This window comes from Anas platyrhynchos, chromosome 27, assembly GCF_047663525.1.
Source record: "Anas platyrhynchos isolate ZD024472 breed Pekin duck chromosome 27, IASCAAS_PekinDuck_T2T, whole genome shotgun sequence".
Lineage (NCBI taxonomy): Eukaryota > Metazoa > Chordata > Aves > Anseriformes > Anatidae > Anas > Anas platyrhynchos.
Window position 1 is genome coordinate 8,494,882 of NC_092613.1, and position 16,656 is coordinate 8,511,537.

Genomic DNA, 16,656 nt, shown 5'->3' on the forward strand with positions numbered 1-16,656 from the left:
AACCAATACAGATACGAGGCTTTGGGGAAAAAAACAACAGAAAGGAGAAGGGGCGGGGACCACGAGTGTGTTAGCCCTGTGACAAGGGATGAGCAATCCCGCTGCCCCCTCTGTACCTTGGTTTTGTGGAAGCCTGCCTCAGCAGACGTGCTGTATGAGCAGGTGGCAAAACAATTAAGTGGGACAGAGATCATTTCCAAGAGATTACAGTGCCTCAGCTCAAAGGGCAACCTCACGCAGACACCCTAGGAAGGTGCTTGCTGTCAGCACCCCCAAACAGAGCATCCCAGGCAGCACCCCCAAACCCACACTGAGCCCCAAGCGGCGCCTGGGGTCCGCACCCCCTCACCATGACCCCCTTATAGCCCATGGCAGCCGGCCGGGGGGGGCACTCACCGATGCAGAAGTCGGGGTCCCATGCCCAGGTGTTGTTGGGGAGGCAGGTGACCAGGAAGGATTTGTCACTGACCCCCACGTACCCGGGGCGGCACCTGTAGGGCACCTGGGACCCGACGGGGTACGACGCGTTGGTGATGGGGTTGCGGGGCTCGGCGAAGGAGAACCTCGGCACGGCCTCGCAGTCACCTGGGGAGGGACAGGGAGATAGCGGGGGGCAAACCGAGGAGAGCCCTCACCTGGAGAGCCCTCACCTGCAGCCCCCCACCTCCAGCCCCCCACCTCCAGCCCCAGACCCCCGGCAGCCCCAGCCCCGCTCACCCCAGGCTCCGGGCAGCGCCAGCAGCACGGCGCAGAGCCCCAGCAGCCCGATGCCGGTGCCGGTGCCCGCTCCCATCCCGGTGCCCGTTCCCCTCCTGGTGCCGGTGCCGGTGCCGGTCCCGGTGCCGTCGGAGCGATGCGCAGCGCACCCCGCCGGCACGGCCCTTTCCGGGGTGGGCGGGCAGCGGGCCGGCCTCGGGGGAATTTTCCGGCTTCGTAGGAAAATCAAGGGCTCGGCTGAGCCCAGCCCCGTCACCTGGGAAGCCTCTCGCCCTCCTTCCGTGGATGAACAAGAATGGGGTGTGCGGGACCGGCTGCGGGAGCCCCCGCCCCGCGCCCGCCTCCCCCGAGCGGCTCCGCCCGGCCGGGGGGCGCCTCCCGCGGTACCCCCGGTAAATGTGTCCCCGCCTCAATGGGAAAGCAAAACAAGCACATGAGCGCTCTGGGCACGGCCTCCCCTCCCGCACAGCCTCCTCCCCGCCTCCCTCCTCCCCGCCTCCCCGCCGCAGTTCCTTGGAAGCGCCGCGCCCCTGCCCCGGGCACAGCCCAGACATCGCCTCCGCAACCACCCCGCAATCAGTCACCCCCCGCAATCACCCCGCAATCCATCGCCCCAGCCCAGCCCCGGGCAGATAAGGAAATCGCAGCGCCATTTGCAGCGCCCTGCGAGAAGGTTTGAGCAGGAACAACGACCGAGGAAGCATCCCAGCACGCCAGTCTCGCTTAGCCCGTGTGCCTTTTATTTACAAAACGGTTTTGCTATAAATACTGTCGTTGTCAAAGTCTTGTCTGCATGGTAGGAAATGAACCTTAGCCAAAAAAAAAAAAAAAAAAAAAGTGGTTTAAAAAAATACAAGTGGGTCTTCGGAGGATGTGCAAACAGGGCCTTTTCTATAGAATCATTTTCCTAGTGGAAAGAAACGTTTATTGAATGTTAAAAGCCTCACTTTAAGAACTGCAAAAATGTTTTAGGTACTAAAAAAAAAAATAAGAAACATGTAGGCACTAAAATGACAGGGAGCTGAATTCGAAGTAGATTTGATTCTCCTGGTGCTTCACAAAGAAATTCTTGATTATGAAGTAAGAAACTTGACTTCGTATTGCCTTACTGCACTCAAAACTTCATCACTGACGGTGTCAGGAGCTAGCAGTAGCTGTCCCTTCTCATGGACCAGTTTTACGCTCCTGGCAGGATGGTCCCTGTTCTTCATCTCCTGCATTTGTAGGATTTGGCTTATATGTCCTGAAGACATGGAAAAGAAAGGAGAAAATCTATGGAATAAGCAACAATTTAACATCACGGAAAGACAGTACTAAGCCACACAAATACATACCAAAGGTTATTACCATCACTCAGAGCTTACAAGGAAACACCCAGTTAAGAAAAAGCTGACGATGGCTGAGGAATGCTGAGCAGCAGCTCGGCTCACTTACCCTTTTTGCCTTACACCACACTTCTTGATGGTCCAGATTACAATTACAACAATTCCTTGGAAGCAAGCAAACAGGGAAAAACAAAAATGAACAGCATATTGGTTGGTAGTGTAAGTGAAATACAGCAGTTTGGTAAGAGACTGACAGCAAAATTCACTGCTCTGTGGCAGCCTGTCCCCACCTAGAGGCTCCTTCTCAGCCAGAACAATGCAAAATCCCTCATGTAGCTCTGAAAAACGAGCCCAGAAACCACCAAGTGTAGCGCCATGCTGACCTTTCTCTAAAGTATGATCCTCATGTATTTGGTACTTTTATAGACAGCCTGCTGTTTATTTTGTATTTTAGACACACCATTTTTAGTACTCAATCTCTTTGCAGCACGGATGTTCCAAGTTTCATCAATCTCTTATATTTCAAAGTCTGCCAAAGCCTTTTAAACCAATTTCATCAATTAAGGAGTGCCAGGATGTACATTTTTTGGTTGGCTTGTACATCGGCCTCTTTGGCTTTCATTTCATCCACAATTAACATAATGTTTTCTACCAAAACAAAGACAATTTATCCATAATGCTTGTGGTGCTGCTGCATTATCCAGCAGCAGAGAAACCCAGGAATCCTGTCCGGAGACACTCAGCACGAGGAGCTGTAAAATGAAGAGGCCAACAACACCACCTCCAGATGTTTAGCAGTAAATAACAGCTTTGCATTAGGGAAGTATATTTTCAATTGTAAATTACTCACCAATGATGCAAGGGATGATGATAAGTGCTAGAGAAGAAAATAATGAAACTGGTATTAAAAAAAATGAAACCCATGATGCTGATAAACAAAGAGGAAGACTCCTTAATCTATGCTTGCACAGCAGTGTTATTCAAATCCAGATAACCATAGCACTGCTGAGAAGCAATCATCGTCGATTAGTAAACACGTTGTGATGCTCTTCTTGAGCCCCTCACCCCATCTTTCCCCACTGCCAGAGCTGAGGTCTGTTGCTCCAAGCTGCTCCCCCCCCAGCAACGTCCAAACACAGGCAAGGTAACGCCAGCAGATTCTGCTGAGATGCTCGGATGCACAGAGGGAGATTCAAGCACCAAAAACCCTGCCCTGTATCAGGTCAGCTGGGGAGCGCAGAGAAAAGGAGATCAGGCCAGCGAGCTAACCTGTGCAAACCCCTCCGAAACTGGAAGATGGGCCCACCAAAAGGGTTGAGGAAGACACAATGAAAGCAGAAAACCAACAGTGCATGGAGTCAGGGCTGCCCAACATGGGTGTAATTCTAGCAACTACAGGGGTTGCAATGCAGGAAGCTTTCCTGAGCCCTTACGTAGGATGTAGCGATACTCTGATGTCTTCTCTTCCAACGGTTTGGGTGCGTCTGTCACTGCTGTAGCGCCAGCGGTAGAGGTCGAAGGTAAAGGAGAAACGTCTAAAAGAGGGGGAGTGAGAGAGCGGTTGTGGGGTCTAGCTGCCCAGCACGGTAAAACCACCACACAGCCACAATTGTATTTTACGTAATATCCCATTTATACAAAACATATGTAAGCCTGCAGTGAGCATCCTCCAGCAGTGCTCAGCCCTGCACTCGGGAAGTGCCCTGCAGGAGGCACCACCAATGCTGCTAGGTATGCCCAATGTTTTCACCCCTGGTGTCTACTTTCCACCTGACTTAATTCGCTACAACCAACACAGAGTTCAGTGGTTTTTAATAGGCCTATTCGGTGTTTCCAGTCAAGCTCTGGATAAGCTCTCTTACCCTGCATACGCTGACAAGTTGGAAGCGGAGTCCAGGCAACTCCATCGTCGTGTAGGAGACATCGGATGAAGGGTAGCCCCAGTGTTAGCACGTACCTAAGATGCAAAAGGCACATCCCCAGCTCAGTCTGCTGTCACCAGCCAAGAACTTGTCACCCCAGAGGGGTGCCACGGACTCGACAGGCAGAGCCCCATGCCCTGTGCCGCACGCTGGGGTGTGGGCCAGCCAGCACAGCAGCCTGCTTCCACTCACCCATCGTCACAAATAACATCTGCCTTTGAGCCAAACAGGTAATCTGTTGTAACAACTGTACCATGCTCTGGATTTTTTGGAGGACCACAAGATTCCCCTAAAAAAGAAGATTGTCCTTAGGACGCTGCAAGGACAGGAAAGCGAACGCCAACCACTGACATGCTCTTCACAACAGTGTGGCAATGTCAAACTGGGCATCTGATGATGAACATCATTTAAAAAAAGGCATTCTAGAATATAAATCTGAGGTGGAACTCCAAACACAGAGCTAAGGATGTACAATGCTGGAGAAAAAGCAACTGATGCAGGGACACTCACTTTCACATAACTCGGGAACCTCTGACCATGTTAAATCTTCACGACAAGTGCTGGTAGGAAGCTCGTCAGTGCTATTCGTGTAGCCTGGGTTACAAACGTAGCTCACCGTGACATTAACAGCATAAAAATTCTTGATTTCATCTTCTGCTGATACTTTTGCGAAACTCACACGAGGTGGGCTGAAACAGCTGCCTAGTGATCACAAGGACAATTAAAGTGACAGTTCCAAAGCAAAAATGTCAGTATTCTGCACTCAGATACGTATAACCATAAATACAAGTCGTAATAAGCAAGCCTCCCTCACAATATTACAAATATTTTTAATAAGATGATTGATAATTTCTATATCTGTAATAGAAAAGATTTCTAATGGTAAACGTTGCCCTCCTAGAACTGAGCGGCCGAGGTGAGCGCTGTCAGCCTGGCCACTTCCACAGCCCAGGGAAGTCAGGAAGAAAGGACAGTGAAAGGTTCTGACAAACAACTTGCTCATGCCTCACCCCTGATGAGGAAACCCCCTGAACAGCAATTGCTAAAGCAGCAAATGCTTTCGCAAGCAGCCCGCATCTCCGAGCAACTGCAGAGACAGTGCGCTACTCACGATCACAGAACTCCGGGAGGACGGACCAGCGGGCGTTCTCCAGGCACTGCGTGGTGTCTGACTTCGAGGGGAGCTTAGCAAAGCCTTGAACGCATCGGTATGTTACCTTGGAGCCGATGGAGAAGCTTTGCTGATCTTTGAAGTCCTCTGGAGGCTCTGCCCCGGGTAGCTGGGGCAGCGGCCCGCAGTTCCCTGCAACAAAACGAAGGGATTCAGGAGGGTCCTGCTGCCTTCGGGAGCAGCCTGGCAGGGCACAGGGCAGAGGACAGACAAACAGCCACAGGCACAGACACACAGACGGGTACAGGCACAGGGACACGGACACACACGCACAGACACAGGTACAGGCAGACATGGGTACAGACACACAGACAGACAGACGGACAGCCACAACCCCCCAGGTACAGACACTCAGACACCCCCATCGTGCCCCCCCCCCCCGCGTCTTCCCCAAGCCGGAGCTCACCGCGGGCCGCAGGCACCAGCACCACCAGTACCACCAGTACACCCAGCACCGCCAGCAGCCAGCGGCACCGCCCGGAGCCCATCGCTGCCGAGGGGCGCCCGGCTCCGGCCCCTCCCGGCCCCGGGATGCTGCCGGGGGCCCCTCGCCTCCGCCCGGGGGGGGGGTCCGGGACCGCCCCGGGGCGGGCAGCGCTCGCCCACGGCCACGCGTGGGCAGGCGGGGAGGTGGGTTGGGGGACACGCCCGAGTGCGGTTTGCTGGCCGGGAAGCCAAAAATGGGTTTTACCACCCCCCCTCCCCGAGGCTCTCTCGGCACCAGGAGCCCCCGCCTCGGCCCCTGGGCACCTTCCAGTAAGGGCACACCTCTTCCCGCAGCTATCGCCTCCCCAACGGGGACAAAAAATAACACACACACACACACACACACACAAACAACAACCAACCAACCAACAAACAAAACAAACAAAACAAAACAAAGAAAAAGAAAAGGAAAAGGAAAAGGGAAAAAAAAAGGAAAAGGAAAAGGAAAAAGAAAAAAACAAACAAAAGTGCAGCCTGCAGGCTTTGTTGGCTGGGAGCCTGCAGCGTGCCCCGCAGCCGGGAGGGACAGGGCAGGACCTGATGTCCCCACCCTCAGCGGGTGCCCCCAGCCCTCACCAACAGCCCCCAGCCCCAGGCTGCTGCCGGGAGCACAGAGCAGTGCGGAGGTGGCACCTGCCCCTGCCAGCATCCCCGCACCCCTGTCAGAAGGGCACCCGCCTGTCCCTGGGGACAGACCCAGGAGAGGGGGCTTTCCTCCAGCCCGAGGGGTCCAGGGGGGACCAGAGGGCTGTAAATCTGGAAGTCACTAATTGGGCCAACTTTGATTAATGCCTATGTAAAAAAAATCAACGCAGTGGGGATGCCAGCGTTCCCACTGTAACCCTCCAGTTGAACACAATCCCTTCACGTGAGGGATGGGAGCTGGTTGCCCCAGCTCAGTGTGGGGGTGTGAGAGTGGAGCTGCTTTGGGATTCCTGCCCAGGCCCTGCCCGCAGGGCTTGGGGGAAAAGTGGATGGCAATGTGCACGGAGTCTGTGCTGCCTGTCCCCAGCTGCTGGCAGCACTGCCAGCAAGGGGCCGGTGACAGCCAGCCCAGGGCAGGGCAGCCAGCACCTTCCTGCCTCCCGCTGCCCCTCTCATCCACAAAGCAGTGGTGTTTCCACTGAGCATCTCGGTTATCTTCCATTATCTTTTCTTTCTTTTTCACTTTATTACTCTTATCAATGCAATTTAAGCTCCATCAAAGGCATTCCGCGACGAGGCCAAGAGGTGTTTTCTTAAGCAGGGAGCCAAGCGGCCGGGTGGCGGGTGGCTTTGCAGTACGTGCTGGGGAGTGTTGACGTTACACGGAGATGACTTGGCCACTGGTCGCCTGCGGTGTGAAGGGGAACGGTGGGTGTAGAAGGTAAAAGGGTGTTGCCAACAGGAAAAAAATGCTTTCAATGCTGGGAATTCTCTCCTAACAGATCACACCCGTGACCTCAGTGCAAGATAAAGTGTTAAGAAGTATTTGGCAAGGAGTTGTTATCTCAGACAGACTGCCCGGGGAGCAGCCTGGCTCACGCACCCATCAGAACCACAAACCACTGCAGTTTTAACTCAGAAAAATGCCCCTTGCTCACAGAGCTCAGATCAACCCCTTGAACCGGCTGTGTTCCTACCTGAGGCCGTGCCTGCGTCCAGCAGAAGCAGGAGGAGCCTGTCCCTGCTGAGACCAGGCTCACACCAGCCCTGTCCCTCTGCAGCTCTGCCTCGTGCAGCCACAGCACCCAGCCGAGCATCGGGATGTCCCAGGCAGGAGCTACCCCAGGTGCTCACACAGATGGCAGCTGAGCCCTGCGATAGCAGAACGGCCTCTGCTCAGCTGCAGCCAGCTCACTTTATCTCGCTCTGACATCCCCTCCCCGCAGGACAGAAATCGGGCCAAGCAGATGGCAAAGGCTGAAGTGAAAGCACGCAGTGGTGAGCGCGGCTGCTGCCGTGCCATGCTGGAACCAGCCAGAAAAAGCATGCGTGGGACTGCAAGCACCTCTCCTGGCCTCCCACATCAGCATCCCCTCTGCCCCTGTTCCCCCAGGGCCAGGGCAGCCGGGCTCCTTGCCACGACTCCCCCAGGGCCCTGCAGGGCTTGGGTTTGGGGCTGGCAGGTGGGGTTCAGAAAGGTTCACATCCCTCCAGACCGCTCCCCTTTCTTTTTCAGACCACCTGCTGGAAGTGCTCATATTCCCAAGTGCTACTGCATGGAGTATTTTTCTTTCTTTCTTAAACTAAACTTGCATAAGAGGTCATTTAGAAAATAAATATGGAAGAGTGCTAATAAGGAACTGATTTCACAGCAGACCAGAATAAAGTCATGTTGTTGATACCCCTAAAAGCCAACACTTTCCTAAACAGAGCATAGGATGAAGAAAAGGAGCAGGAGGCAGTTGAATTCACAGGCGATCCTTTGGAAACAATTGCCATTTATTATTAAATGTAAATAAAGACCCAGGAAGCCACCTAAACATAAGGCAATTAATGTACTGCATAGACAGACCTAAGATAATAGTCAGCTAACAACATAAAACGGACAATTCTGGTGTCTCTGTTGCGGTATGACAACACTGAGAGCACATTTAACAGCTGTATGCGTCCCTGCACAGCCAACCTGCTGAGCCTGCAGCGGGGCTGAGCTGCAGACCCTTCGTGGCTGTTGCCTTACGTGCAGTCCCAAGAGAAACACCAGCGGCAAAGAACCAGTATTTAAGTTTGAGACAAAAAGGCTTTTGCTAAAGACAGTGCTAACAGTACTGAAGATCTAAAGATCAACGTTCAGTTTAATGCGTCAAGATTTCCTGACAGAAATGAGCACACAGCTTTGCAGGACAAGGAGGTCAGGAGTTCGGTTTCGGCAGAACCCTGCTGACAGCTGGCAGGGGCGTATCTGCAGCTGAACCACTGCTACAGCCACAAAATCCTGGGAGTTAAGGCAGCAGCTCAGCCCAGCAGAGATGTTTGGGTCTCCTTCACAATCTAACTGGGTGTTTCTGTGTTTATGGTGATTGCTCTGGCAGCAGGGCTGTGCTGCAAGTGAGAAAGGAAACATGCGGTTGTGGAAACTCCTCCTGTAACCGATTGTGACACTGCGGAACTGTGAGCAAAATTCTGCAGAAAGGTTGAAGGGGGTTGGAAAATGACACAGCCTCACCCTGAGCCTAGGCTGGGCAGATCAGGATCTAGGGACTCCTAACTGGATTCATGATATTAGAAGGAAACTAGCGAAAAACTCAGATGGGAAAAGCAGCTATGGGAATTGACCAACTCTTGTACAAGCAATTTCCATGGAGTTTCTTGGAATGTTAAAACGTACCACAATTTAGAAAAACACATTTTGTACGCGTACCTAAGACGTGTCTGAAATAGCTTATTCTTTGTTTTAAACCAAAGTGAAAGAGTCCTAATGAGTACAACCACGGCAGCAGGCACTCTGAGAACACGGTGATGGATTTGCGTGGCTTGCACTTAGCAGGGTTATTTTCTTTCAAAACGAAAACAATATATTGAGACAGTGGCATCCCACTGAACTGCCTGTGGTTTATGTCTGCAGTGAGGCATCAGGAAGAGCAGCATGAGAAAGTTGTCTGTGCAACCATGCAAACAAGGTGCAAACGCCTGCTGGCAGGGGATTTCTGCCTTGGGTGTCCCTTTGTCACCGTGTCACCGGAGGAGAGAAGCCACATCCCACAAAGTGCTCCAAAGCTGCAGGAAAATCTTTCTGTGCTCTTGCCATCGTGCTTCCCCTGGGCCATGTGTGCAGCCTGAGGGAAGGAAACGCTCACATGAAGGCTGGCCTGGCTGGAGGCGCAAGGAGAGTTGAGCTTTACACTTTCTGCCTGGTGACTCTTGCCCAGAACTTTAAAGAACACCAAAGCCACCTTTAGAAAAGCCAAAGCAATCCCCTCGCTTGAACATCAGAGGCTGTTTGCAGGCTTTGTGCCACTTTCCCTGTCTCACCACTTGCTCCTGCCTGCTGGCCCCGACAGGCTGACTGCAGAGGGCTCCTATTTTGGGGCAGGGGGGCCGAGTTCCTGAAGCACAAAGCAAAGCAGCGTTTCCCACATTGCAGCCAGGTTTAGAGCGTATGTCAAGCTGCTGCTTTTACACAATCTCCTGGAGAAGTGCCAAGAGTGACAAAACAGTAGAAAAAAGGAAAACCAACAGGAAGAGGTTTTTAGATCTCTCTTCCCTCTGAAGGCATATGATAGAGCAACGTAGACATTTTTAGGAAATAAACAGCACAAAGCTTGCCCCTTTCCTTCCTCGTTGCATTATTTAGGAGGCTTTCAGCCTTTTCTTTTTTGTTACAAGGCCCCAGTGCCCCCAAACTTCCTCTCTGCTAAGGGCTCCAGAGCCCTTTGGAGCTCTGTCCACACACTGACACCACTACAATTTTGCTCCTGCACATGTATCTGTGAGTACCCAGCCATGCAGCCCAGTTCCCCATGTTAGCCCAATAGGTCAGCTCCCTGTTTAGCAGTCTAGGCAAATACACCGAGGTTTTGGTCAAAGCTAGCCACCAGCCTGGCAATGCTAACAGGATGGAGCAGCACTGCATGGAAAAACAAAAACAAAACCAAACCACCTTTGGGAAATGACACAGCAAGGGGCAGATCCCTCCTGGCCATGCTGTGCCGGCACAGGGGAAATTTCCACACCCAGGCTTCACCAACCACCTCGCCACGTTCCTGTAGCAGCCTCAGCGTGTGTGGGGCCACAAAATCCCCACAATGGGGACAGATTTTCCTTTTTTTTGACCCCAGGGACACAGCTCCAGGACAGCCCAAGTTCACACCCAACAAAGGCTTCTCATCACACCGCTGGCTGTGCAGGAAACACTCCTGTATGGCTGCGTCATTCCCAATTCCATGCTCACAGCTCCCACCCTGGCACTGGTTCTAACACAGCCGACACTCACCCTTTTTACAGGTAAACTCCTTTGCAACGAATGGGAAATCTGTGGTAGCAGCACTTCTGCCACGTCCGGGTTCTCCTGGCTGCCCACGACCGTGCTGGCGTGGAACAAGGTAAGCGTTAGCTGGCTGCTAACGGGGACAGAAAACCCAGCGCTCCTCAGGCTACACCTTATAGTACGGCTGGTTTTCAATACGACAAAAAAATGGGTCAAGCAAAATCTCAAAATCTCTAACAGCAGGGCAAGGAAATGGCTGACGCATGAGAATACATCGCAAACCAAACAAAGCTTCTTTAAGAGAAGAAGGTCAGTGCAGTCAGACCTGAACTTTGAACCTGGTGCCCAACCAGTGAAAAATACAAATTACCCCAAGAAAACTTAGAGACGATGCCAAGAAGACAAATAAAACACTCACTTCCACAAAGTGCTGCAACTTTAGACCACTTTATGCTTTCAAAGCAGCCAGCTTGGGGGAGAATGCCCGAGATCCCCATGTACTTTGGAGGACACCGTGGTCCTCGTCTGGTTCCAGGAGAGTAGTAGCTTTGGGTTTTGTAAAAAGGCACAACAAATCTGAATGCTGAGGTAGCACAGCTCCCTACCACAGAAGAGAAACATGGGAAAGAGTGAAAGCTCCAGATACGGGATTGAAAATAAACTCTGAGCCCTATGAATGAGCTCCCCCGAACTCCTGACGAGTCTCAGGAGATGTGCTGGACTCACCTCGTGGCCTGGAGAAGGAAGCAGAATGGGAGAAGGAGTTGCTGCTTTGGAGTAACTCCTTATAAAGGCTGATTTTCATTTCCTTTGTGAAATCCTTTTTATCTGTTTGGATGCCATTTCCCTGGAAATCTGAAAAGAATGAAGATCACAGCATGAAGCTCCTTGAATGGCTTTTTCATATAAATGTCATAAAGGGGCAAGTTAAGTCTGGAAATGTGGGGTTAATTAAACTCAGAGTCATTTCAACTCACTTTGGGGCGGAGTGCTCTTTTCCACTTCTTTTGCTCCAAGTTTGACAAATGTGCTTTTCTCTGTAGTAAAAAGAATAAGTATTGGTAAAAGCTCTCCATTCCAGGCCGTCCACTCCCTACTCACTTAGCAGCACTGCATTTTTTCAAGTTGCAATACGACTCCCACTTGACACATCATACACTAAGCAATCAGGGTATGTTTATCTGGTGTATACTAAATACTGAACTCATATTACAAGTCCTAAACTCCAGGGAAAGTCACCTTTACATTTAGGCGCTGCTCCACTCCAGACCCCATTTGTTTTGTCTGTGCTTGTACACTGGATGCTCGCTTTTCCGATGAGTTGGAAGCCAGAGTCACAGCCGTAAGTCACTGTTGAGTTGTAAGCAAATTTTTCTACACCTTCACCATCGTGCTTCCCGTTGCTAATTGGAGGAGGTGAAGAGCAGGTAATTACTGCATGAAAGAAGGTCAACATGAGTGTTGCTAAAAGCAATGGAAATACAAAACGTTTCTTAAGAGTTCACCGAAGATTTTTGGAGAAAATAAACCTATTGGATGAGTGAAGATGGGTCACTAGCACTACCTTCTGTTCTGATCATCTCTGTTTCTGAAGTGTTTCTCCTGCCAGTTCCTTCTCCCTCTCTCTTCCCGTGTCACAGAAATAAACAGGCAGCTTGTCATGGGCTAGAGCCCTAGAAATCTCATCCCATCACCCTCACTGCTAATCGTAGCTCATGAGAAAATATTTTGATTTTGTGGAAACAAAACTGCTGAAATGCAGTGTCAGCAGCAAAATGGATATTTCTCAGCTGCAGTGTGGGTGACAGATCTGCCACATAATACAAAGACAAACACCCGTGAAGGCAGGCTTGTACTAGAATCAGTCTTACATTCACAGGTTGGAAGTTTACTCCACTCAACGTCATCTCCTTTCAGCCAACATTGGATGAGATTCCTCCCATTTAGTTTGTACCTGAGTGAAAATACAACAAGAGAGAAACATGTAACTACCCAGAAACTGAGAGCATTTCCCCCTCAGTGCCAGTGTGACCAGGAGCATAGAAAAGGCAGCTTTAAAGCAAACAGACGTGCAAATACGAGCTGGGTAACAGCAGAGCTCCTTCACCTTGCTCTCTGCTAGGATCCTCGCTAATCTGCTTGTAGGTGACTCAATGCAGAGCGCTCCTCCCAGTGCAAAGAAAGGAGAAACCATGGCCAGCATCCCGAGGCGAGCACAGGGAAGGTCGGGCAGGGCTGTGGGCAGGCGTGGATCCCCACTCAGATGCATTGGGCTGGGATTTGTTAGACCAGGGAAGCCTGAAGCCTGCTCAGCCCCTGCCTGCTCACGGCAGAGCTGTTACCGAGGGTAGCTGGATCTGCTGAAATCCTCGCCACTGGCAGTGCCACCTCTTAATCTGCGCATTGCTTTGGGGTTATAAGGCTGTAGCTGTTTTGCTGGAGTGTTGCCAGAAAAGCAGAACCTGCTCAGCTCATCTCTGCAAATATTCAAATGCATCCTCTGTGTACAGCAGGGACAGGTGGGGAGCAACATGAACACACAATTCACTACAGCGGCTTCTGGATTTGCTTGCTGGAAGGTGAGACATCTTTTCCTGACAGCACTGACACCTTCCCAGATCTCTGAATTTTCAGAATGCAAGGGTGTGATTGATCATTTGGATACAAGTGGTGACATCTGGTAGTGCTTCAAGGAATAACACTACCCCTCCACCCTGATGGGTATTTCCAAAGATGAACTGAACCACAGAAGGGTGGAACGTGCTGTCATTTCCCCGAAGTCCACTCTAAGGGAGTATCTGGAGAAAAATCTCTACTGTAATTGAAACAGCTGCACAGAGGGATGGAACAAGCCAGACGGTGACAGCAAGCTCTTGGTAGGGAGGAAAGCTCTAGCTTTTCCAGCCCTAGCTGAGTACTAGTCAAGGGTTTGGGAGCAAGTCTGCAAACAGTGCGTGTGTGCCCTGATTGGGAGCAGGCAGAAAGCATGACTCAGAGCACTGACTAATGGAAACTGTGCTTCACTGCAGTGTTCTAGCTGAAAATCCAATAAGTTTTAAAATTCATACATAACCCCTTCTTGTTCAATATATCATGAATACGTTAAGTTGAAGTATTTCAAGTAGCCTGTTTTGAAGTCTGTAGGTACAAACTGATGGCACAGGTAGTCCTGTTGGGACAGACAGCCTGGGGCAGTTGAATTTCCCCTGGATGACACCTGAAGGAAAAGGCTGCCATAAACTCAGCTCCCCACCCCTGTGCTCTCATTCCTTCCCAGCACAAAGCTCGAACTGAAGCACTCAGCTCTCCACTTGGAGCAGCGCTGCACCAGGGTTAGATTGCGAAAGAGCACCCAGCAGGTTCATTGCTCTAGCCCTGAGCGTGTTACAAGATGTTACACATCTCATGTGTAAGAGCAGAGCCTGCAACCCAGCATCAGCACCCCGGGACTCACCCTTCATCGCAGACCACGCTCGCTCTGGCACCGAACAGAAAGTCCGTCAGGGCGAGGGTCCTGCCCCCGGGCAGCGCCGGCGGCTGCCCGCAGGACTTCCCTGCAGGGGAGCAAGGCCAAAGTGAGCGGCCACGGCTGCTGCCGTGACGAGGAACACTAATGGGGATAGACTGAGAAGGCTGCACCCGGAGGGAGCCGAGCTGTGCAGCCCCAGAAGGGCTCCACGCTCACAGCCGGCACCTGTAAACACTTCCCCGGAGGGCAGAAAGGAATATTTGCAGGGAGATTTCCATCTCGATGCTTTGGTAGCAAGTTAAAAGTGCGTTGCTGCCACATCGTCTGTTTAATGCGATACGGATTTCATGGGGAAATATGCTTTGTCTACATTCTGAGGTTCAAGGCTAGAAATACTCCCTGCACACCGATGTTTGTCCTGTGCATGGGCTGTGTCCAGATGTGAACGTTATGTGAAAATGGAAACAGATCTTTTCATGCCAACAGAAAATAAATAACACTCTTGATACTCTCACTGCTAAGTCTTAAAATCAAGGCTGGAAAAGCCCTCCAAGATCACCTGGTCCAGCCACCCCCCTACCACCGATGTCACCGCTAAACCACGTCCCTAAGCACCACGTCCAACCTTTCCCAAACACCCCCAGGGTGTTACAGGTAAATGTCTAGGAATATCCACCTGCTTTTGGGTTAAGCACGCGGCTGTTGGGGTTTATTGCAGCACACAGGCAAGGAGCAGGTGCCTGGCTGCAGGTTCCAGCCCTGGGGGCTGCTCACCGACAGCAGGGGCGGAGGTAGGAGGTACTCACTGCGGCACAACTCAGCAACCTCCGACCACGTCAGGTTTTCAAGACAAGTGCTGGTGGGGGAGCTTTCTGAGATGTTCTCATAGCCGGGGTGGCAGACGTAGCTCACAGTGAACCCAATAGGAAAAAAATTTATCCTCTCGTCCACCTCGGACAGGGCAGCAAAGTGTAACCTTGTCGGGGTAGAGCAGCTCACTGGCAATCAAGGAGAGCAGGTCTGAGAGAGCTGGCCAGCAAGGGGGCGTGAAAAACAGAGCTTGTAATTGCAGAAATGCTCCTGCTACGGCGCTTTTGGAGAGCTCTGCGTGTTCATCGCAGATTGCCTCTTCTCTCTTAGCAGCTGCAACCCCACTGAATGCATTCGTAGCTCAGGATGCTCACACTGCACAGGCAGAGCCGTCAGCAGGTCAGAAGCCGTGCGCTGCAGCCCCCCGTGAAGCCAGCCCCTGCCAGCCCAGGCTCAGCACAAACAGCAGCCCCAGGGGCTGCGGCCCCCCTTACCCCATCACCAGCAGGAGCAGACCCCGCGCCCATCATCAGCAGCTAACGGAGGCGGCTTTGCACCTAAGGGTGCCATTGCAGAGCTGCACAAAAGCTTTAATTAAGCAAAAGAAAGCTGAAGCTGCTTTGGAGGAAGGGATATTTACGGCCACAGGGCTCGGGCAGCTGGGACCAGCGGGACCCGGGCAGGCACTGCACCATGTCCGCCCGCCCGGGGATTTTGATGGCACCTTCGAGGCACGTGTAGGTGACCCTGGATCCCACTGGGAAGCTGCTGGGCTGCTCGGCCACGGACGGCTTGGAGTGGGCCATACGGGGTGGGGGCCCACAGTCACCTGTGCAGGAGAAAAACCTCTTTGGGTGAGGATCCCATTCCCCATTCCCCAGCCCCAGCGAGCATCCCAGGAGGGCAGCTCTGGATTTCCCTCTGAGCAGAGGCACCGTGCTGGGCTGCATCCCTGGGATCACCACGGTTTGAGGGTGGTGCCATCGCCCTCCCCAGCCCCCAAACAGCGAGGGGGGAGCCGGGCAGGTCTCGCTGCTCCCCACAGTGCATCCTATGTGCCCGTACTCACCGTGAGCTGCAGGTGTGCCCAGGAGCCCCAGCAAGGCCAGGAGCAGCGTGGCGCAGCCAGATCCCTGCCGCATGGTGGGAGCCCAGCAGCGCGAGGTGCCCGGGTGCTTCCCCTGCCCTGGTTCTCCAGGCTTCATCGCAGCGATTCCTGCGCTGCACTGTTGGCTCCCAGCTGCTCAGAAACGAAAGCTGGGAGGAGATGCAACAGCAGCCAAGCCTGTGGAGCAGTGGAAACGTGTCCAGAACACACAGGGAGCTCAACCCTCCCACTGGGATGAGGGGTGCAGCCAGGGGTGGCGAACAGCAGTCACCCAGGGGGCCCAGGCAAAGCCTCCAGGTCCTCCTGCCCCACACAGGGGATGGGGGGGTAACTCAGCCCTATTCTTTGTCCCAAGACTTGCAGTAAGCCCTGACTAGCACGGATATACCAAAACCAAACACTACCAGGACAGAAAAGCCCTCCACCCCTGCTGTAACTAAGGCAGAAAAATGCCTGCTTAGTCATTTGCTGGCAGGTAACACAGCACAGCTCCTCCATGTCGGCGAACTGCAAAATAAAAGTGTCACCTTTTTTTCCTGTTATCTTATTATCTGATATTTTTTCCTAACTGCCTGAGTCAGGCGCTGTGCAATTAGGACGGGCTGTGAGCGGATACATCTGTGCACTGACTAACGCTCCGAAACATCCCCTGACGTCTTTGCTAGGAACTCCCAGCTCACTCCTGCTGACATGTTTCGAGCACTGCCCGTGGCGATGCTCTACCTTTGTTTGCAGCCAG

At 52.4% G+C, this 16,656-nt stretch overlaps 1 protein-coding gene across 1 annotated transcript in view; it reads right to left on the reverse strand.

Moving 5' to 3' along the window:
* Positions 1-16,656, reverse strand: part of CR1 (complement C3b/C4b receptor 1 (Knops blood group)) — a 63,833-nt gene that overhangs the window by 31,670 nt on the left and 15,507 nt on the right. The window contains exons 15-32 of the mRNA XM_072028641.1: positions 15,879-16,052; positions 15,450-15,638; positions 14,806-14,997; positions 13,985-14,084; positions 12,402-12,484; positions 11,770-11,964; positions 11,508-11,567; positions 11,257-11,385; positions 5,076-5,267; positions 4,475-4,666; positions 4,157-4,253; positions 3,905-3,999; positions 3,476-3,577; positions 2,893-2,919; positions 2,152-2,206; positions 1,885-1,960; positions 718-1,126; positions 397-585 (exon numbers count right to left, since the gene is read on the reverse strand). Coding sequence (XP_071884742.1) covers positions 397-585; positions 718-1,126; positions 1,885-1,960; positions 2,152-2,206; positions 2,893-2,919; positions 3,476-3,577; positions 3,905-3,999; positions 4,157-4,253; positions 4,475-4,666; positions 5,076-5,267; positions 11,257-11,385; positions 11,508-11,567; positions 11,770-11,964; positions 12,402-12,484; positions 13,985-14,084; positions 14,806-14,997; positions 15,450-15,638; positions 15,879-16,052 — 2,556 coding nt within the window. The remainder of the gene's footprint in view (positions 1-396; positions 586-717; positions 1,127-1,884; positions 1,961-2,151; positions 2,207-2,892; positions 2,920-3,475; positions 3,578-3,904; positions 4,000-4,156; positions 4,254-4,474; positions 4,667-5,075; positions 5,268-11,256; positions 11,386-11,507; positions 11,568-11,769; positions 11,965-12,401; positions 12,485-13,984; positions 14,085-14,805; positions 14,998-15,449; positions 15,639-15,878; positions 16,053-16,656) is intronic.